Consider the following 6,210-nt stretch of genomic DNA (forward strand, 5'->3'; position numbering starts at 1 on the left):
TGAAACATAAAAGACCAAAATAGAAAAATTAAATATGAAAACATAAAAGACTAAAATAATGTTTTAGTCATAAAAAATCTTACTAATAAGGTCTAATTAACTAATTTATTAGAATTAAAAAAATTTGTTAATTTAGTTGAAAACATAAAATTTGTCCCAAATTAATATTTGTTTCCAAAACTATCATTGTGAGCAAAACTACATATATTAATGAGTTATATTTCTCTTACTATCACGTTATTCAAAAAATGACTTTAATGAAGGATACTTTTATAAAAAAAAATAATTAATGTGGTAAATATTTTAGATTAAATCTTACAAAAAAACATCAAATTAAAGTTTTAATTTGAACCGTATAATAGAAAAATGCGATACTATTTGTTAAGAAATCAATCAATATCTTTTTTTTTCTGTAAAAGAAAAAGAAATCAATCAATACTCATATTTTATTATTAGAAATCATGCTGAGATACTGATAATAATTTTTACAAAATTTTCTTACTTTTAATTTTTAAAATAATGTCTTAAAGGTTTTGTTAGTTAGCATTCTTTAATTAAAAAAATATGCCGTTAAAACAACTTTCTCTTTCTTTTAAAAAAGTATTCCCCCAACCCCCCACCCCACCTGTTTTATTTACTTTTATTATTTCCCAATGTGTCAGTTTTTTTTTTTTTACTATTAATAAAGGGACATGAAAGGAACATATAATGGAAGGTGACTTAGTTCTAATAATGTTCAATTTGCTATTTGAGAAAAGGCGCCACAATTTTAAGTTCAGAGCATTGTAACAAAGTGCGTTTTACGATATTCATAGAAAGCCTATCAATGAGAAATATAGCATATAATGTTGATCTAGAAACATATATACGTGTTTCAATCGTTTATACGTATACGTGTTCTTTGGCTAATTGATATAACATATAATGTTGAGCTAGAAACATATATACGTATTAATCAGTTATCGAAAAAAAAAATATAACTATTAATCATCTTTACATATTATTATTACTACTATTTAAGAGCTAGCATATTCAATACACGTACTCACATAATAAATGACATGTACATTCGTAAACCTTTTGGGTACAAGCCTGTATGGAGCAAAAGTCAGTGTGTACGTACCTTAGAGATTCTTTCGTCTCAATCTCTCATATCCTAGCTTCCATAACGTAAACCCTTATGTAGTTGAAAAATAAGCCAAATCCAAAATCCAAAGCCATTTCCATTTCTTTGTCTATAAATACACAAACCCACATGGCATTCCCCCTATCAATTCCACACCAAGCTTGTTATTAATTAACTATATAGCCATTTTCATCAAACGGCATTCAACACCTTTCAAAGAGCATCAATTCCCACTTACACACAAAGGGAAATTAAAGTAACAATGGCCCTCCAAAGGCATCACCTCTCGTTACTTTTTATCATGTTTTCTTTTGTTGCTTGTCATAGCACCGTGCTATTGGATGATGGTAGTACTTTCAAGGACTTTATCAAACAAAAGAGTACAGATGTTTTGAGCTTAAAGAAATTTGTCAAGTTGGGTGACATTTCTTCTTCGCTTAAAACGGTTAACGTCAATGATTATGGAGCTCGTGGAGATGGCAAAACTGATGACACTCAGGTACATATTTTTGCCAAGACCAAATTAATGTCACATGCATATTATCATTGGCACTTCATTAAAATGTAAGTATAGTTTTTGTCTAATAAAAATGAGTTAGTATGGTAAGCCCTAATAATATTTTTTTTAGTCTTTGCAATTTAATTTCTTGCAAAAGTTTAGTTGGCGCAGTTTTAAAAAAAAATAAAAATCAACGTAAATAATGTGGTAGGTTAAAATAGAATAGTGAAATGATATTAAACAACATCTAAAATATATAAAAAAAAAAGTCTAAAAATTGAGGAACCAAATGAGGATAGTCTTTTTATTATTGTTATGTTACACATAAAAATAAATTGAGGATATTTAATTATTATAATAGTTAAATATTTATTAGACAAATTCACGTTAATGGAAGTAAGTTAAAATATTAAATTTTTTTCTAATGATATTACTTTATAGAGTTCTTTATCGTTATAAGGTATATATGTTAATATCGTGTTTCTCAATTGGAAAGAATGATAATGTTTAAACTATATAAATAATGTTTCAGGCATTCAATGACGCTTGGGAAGTAGCATGTTCTTCTGGGGGTGCAGTTCTTCTGGTGCCTGAGAATAATTATCTACTCAAGCCATTCAGATTTTCTGGCCCTTGCAGATCCAACATCGAAGTCCAGGTTATAGTTTGGAACAAATTAAATTTGCTAGTTCAAATATTTTTAAAAATTGAATTATAAACATTGAAGAGATCTTCAATTGTTTGATATCTTTATATATGAATTTGGGATGATTTTTCATTGTTTTGTTTTTCAGATTTCTGGAACCATTGAAGCATCAGAAAACCTATCAGATTACAGCGAAGATCTCACTCACTGGCTTACTTTCGACAGTGTTGAGAAACTATCAGTTAAAGGTGGTGGTACCATCCATGGAAATGGGAACATATGGTGGCAAAACTCATGCAAAGTGAACGAAAAGCTTGTAAGATATTAGAAAACTACAATACTATATATATATATATATATATATATATCTGTTTGATTGATTTATAATACATAAATCTTATTCAAATGCTAATTATTCCATGTATCTTTCTGTCTTTGCAGCCTTGCAAGGATGCCCCTACGGTATGTATCTATAGCTCTCTCAATAGTATAATTTGGATTCAAATTTAAGGGGACCTTATTTTAAAAAAAAAATTAATTTAAGGGGGGCCTTGCCAAGTGGATAAAAAATTTATATCTATTTCGTTTTAAAAATTAATAAGTGGGGCCTTATTAATATTTATGAAGAGATAGAGACGAAATTTCTGTACAAAAAGTCATGTGAAAATTTAAAATAAAATTAAAGATCCATTGTCAAATCAATATCATGTTGAAATATTAATTGCGTCTATTTCTTCTTTCATAAATACTTCCTCTAGTATTTTTTTTTTATAGAAATATGTTCTAGAAATTTGCCTTAATTAAAAATTGAGAACCTTTTGAAATTGTATCTTGCATTAATCTTTTTATATAAAAATACTCTCAATTACTCCAACATATTTTTTTCTAGTCAAGAAACAATATGATAAGTTAATTTCCTTGACGACTCTCTCTCACACGAGGATAGGAAAAAATCATTAGGAAGAATTACTTATCTCATTCATTTTGTCTTTTATTTTTTATAGAATACAAAAGTTAGTTGTCAAGTTTTGATGTTTTAATTAATTAATTAAACGGAAATATTTTTTTCTTTTTCAATTAAATGGAAATATATTAAAAAAACAGGGATAATTATACAAAAATGATACAATTGTTGATACATTTAGTGTAACTAATTAAACCAATTTTATATAAAACTGGAAAAAATATTATATTAGCCTTTCTTACTAGTTTTATCTCACTTGAATGAAATTATGTCCAATAAATAATACATATTATTTTTTTAAAATATTACAAGTCTCACATTTAATGATTCTTATAAATATAAAATTTCAGTATATCTTTATCAAAGGTTGAATTTGTCAGAAGATCCATTCCATGATGTAACCTTCATTTTTTGATTGTATCTCTTAATTGCAGGCATTGACTTTCTACAAGTGCAACGATTTGACAGTGGAGGATTTGACGATAAAAAATGGCCAAAAGATGCAAGTTTCATTCCAAGACTCTGAGAATGTTAAAGTTTCCGGTCTCACTGTGACAGCACCGGGGGATAGCCCAAACACTGATGGAATTCATGTCACAAACACCCAAAACATTCAAATCTCAAGCTCCGTTATAGGAACTGGTACTTATTCTTAATTGATGTTTTGTATTTTCAAAACAATAAAAATGATTAAACATTGAATTTTTTTCATGTTAATTTTTATGTTACTTTTTTGTTTCAATACATTGTAGGTGATGATTGTATATCGATTGTAAGTGGATCCAAGGATGTACTAGCCACAGACATAATCTGCGGACCAGGCCATGGTATCAGGTACCTTCATCAACCTTCTATGGTCATATGCCATTATTCAATTACGGGTGTATTTGGGTATACTATTTAATTAAATACTTATTTAATATTTAATTAAGAGCTTTTATACCAAATGTTATTATGACTGATATTTACTCAGATAAATTTAAAAAGAGTTGATCTGATAACTTTTTTTCTTTCATAAAACTTACTAAGTTAACGTATAAACACAAAATAATTATAAGCCACTTTTACTAGGTCAAATTAGTTTTTCTAGAACTGTTTTCAATCACTGCTTCATATTGTTAAGACTTCGTTCATGTTAATAATTAATTTAAAAAGTGACTTTGTTTGCAACAATGATACAGCATCGGAAGCCTAGGGGCTGGGGGATCCAAGGACTTCGTTTCAGGAATAACGGTGAAAGGAGCTATGCTTTCCGGAACTACAAATGGACTAAGAATTAAGACATGGCAGGTAATTAATTTGAAATTTCAACAATGTTTAATTTTGAGCCTCCTTCCCAACTACTTATATATTAATATTTATATAGGAGTATATGATTACATATAAATTGAATAATTCAATTTATATCAATACTGAATATAAATCCCTTTTGGTTTTAACATGTACATTTGCATATGCAGGGAGGGTCAGGAAGTGCAAGCAATATCCAATTTCAGAACATTCAAATGGACAATGTGACCAACCCCATCATAATAGATCAAAATTATTGTGATCAAGAGACACCATGCGAAGAACAAGTAATTAATCAAATTAACTCACTAGGAAAATGTAGATCCAATTTCTTTGCAACCGTTTTTTTTCACGCATTCATGTAATTATTTAATTGGAACCATTGAATGAAAATCATATATCTCAATTCTTGCATATTTTAAATTTGATTAATCAATATAAAATTTGACATGTGCTGAGCAAATAAAATAAAATAAAATATGAAATGTTTGATCTTCATAAAGGGTTCACATTAAGGTATGTTGAGATAACCGCAAAACTTAAAATATTTTAATAATTAATTATATGTTTAATTGCTCGATTATTGTTATAATTAATTATGATCAGAATCAAATTTTCTTTTGATAAGTTTGTTGAAAAGTGATTTTAAGATAATTAATTAGGTTAGTGTATAGAGTATTGTTTATTTAATTAGTGATGATTAATTTGTTTTTTCTCCCTGCAGAAATCCGCTGTTCAGATTAGGAACGTGATGTACCAAAACATAAAGGGCACAAGTGCTTCTGATGTGGGTGTGCAATTTGATTGCAGCAACAACTTTCCATGCCAGGGGATAGTGTTGCAGAACATAGACTTGCAACTTGAAGGTGGAGGAGGGGCCAAGGCTTCATGCAACAGTGTTGAATTGTCCTACAGAGGAGATGTTATCCCTCTCTGCCCATAGAAAGAGGAAGAAAGACACTAATCAAATAATGAAAGGATAATGTGACATGTTTAATTGCTTTGTACATATATATATGGTCAACAAATGAGGCTAGCTGATTGATTTGTTGCAGCCAATAATAATGTGTGTGATATAGTAATGATTGTCATCGTTTGTACTATGTTTGATAAATAAAATTCAATTTGTGCAGTTGTGCTATTTTATTTTACTTTATAACTTCCAAAATTATATATATACACACACAGATGCGTCCAATAATCTTCACTGCCAAAATCTGAATTAACGTTAAATATTGATTCAGAGAGACCTGTATATTGTAATTAGAATGATAATAAGATAATTATGATCCACTCCAAAAAAAAAACCCTGCAATTTTCATGAAGACGGAAAATTTGATATATATCAGAACTATTTTGTAAAGTTTTCAATTTACCACAATATGAGTTTTATATTTTGGGTGAATTATACAATTTGTTAAACAGTAAAAATTTATTCTAAATATTTAATTTTATTCACTCAGTACACTAATAATTTTTTGCTGAATAATATCGCGTTATATAGAAATTTAAATAATTTTAAATTACTAAAAATTAATTGTAAATAATAAATATTAATTACTAAACACACTAGTATTGCCTAGCACAAAACTGTAAAATAATTATAAATATACTAATTTGGGAAGAACATCAAGGAGGTAGATGGGAAGAAAAAGGTGTAGAAGGAAAGCTTCATGGTGAATCAA

At 28.3% G+C, this 6,210-nt stretch overlaps 1 protein-coding gene across 1 annotated transcript; it reads left to right on the top strand.

The window, feature by feature from the left end:
• The first annotated feature begins 1,285 nt into the window (after nt 1-1,285).
• Nucleotides 1,286-5,657, top strand: LOC114371521 (polygalacturonase-like). Its single transcript, XM_028328938.1, has 9 exons — nt 1,286-1,625; nt 2,158-2,283; nt 2,420-2,587; nt 2,713-2,733; nt 3,670-3,877; nt 3,988-4,069; nt 4,417-4,525; nt 4,696-4,812; nt 5,250-5,657. The coding sequence occupies exons 1-9, from the start codon at nt 1,389-1,391 to the stop codon at nt 5,466-5,468; spliced, it is 1,287 nt and encodes a 428-aa protein (XP_028184739.1). The 5' UTR covers nt 1,286-1,388; the 3' UTR covers nt 5,469-5,657.
• Nucleotides 5,658-6,210: the final 553 nt, after the last annotated feature.

The sequence above is a fragment of the Glycine soja genome, chromosome 2 (assembly GCF_004193775.1).
Source record: "Glycine soja cultivar W05 chromosome 2, ASM419377v2, whole genome shotgun sequence".
NCBI classification, from domain to species: domain Eukaryota; kingdom Viridiplantae; phylum Streptophyta; class Magnoliopsida; order Fabales; family Fabaceae; genus Glycine; species Glycine soja.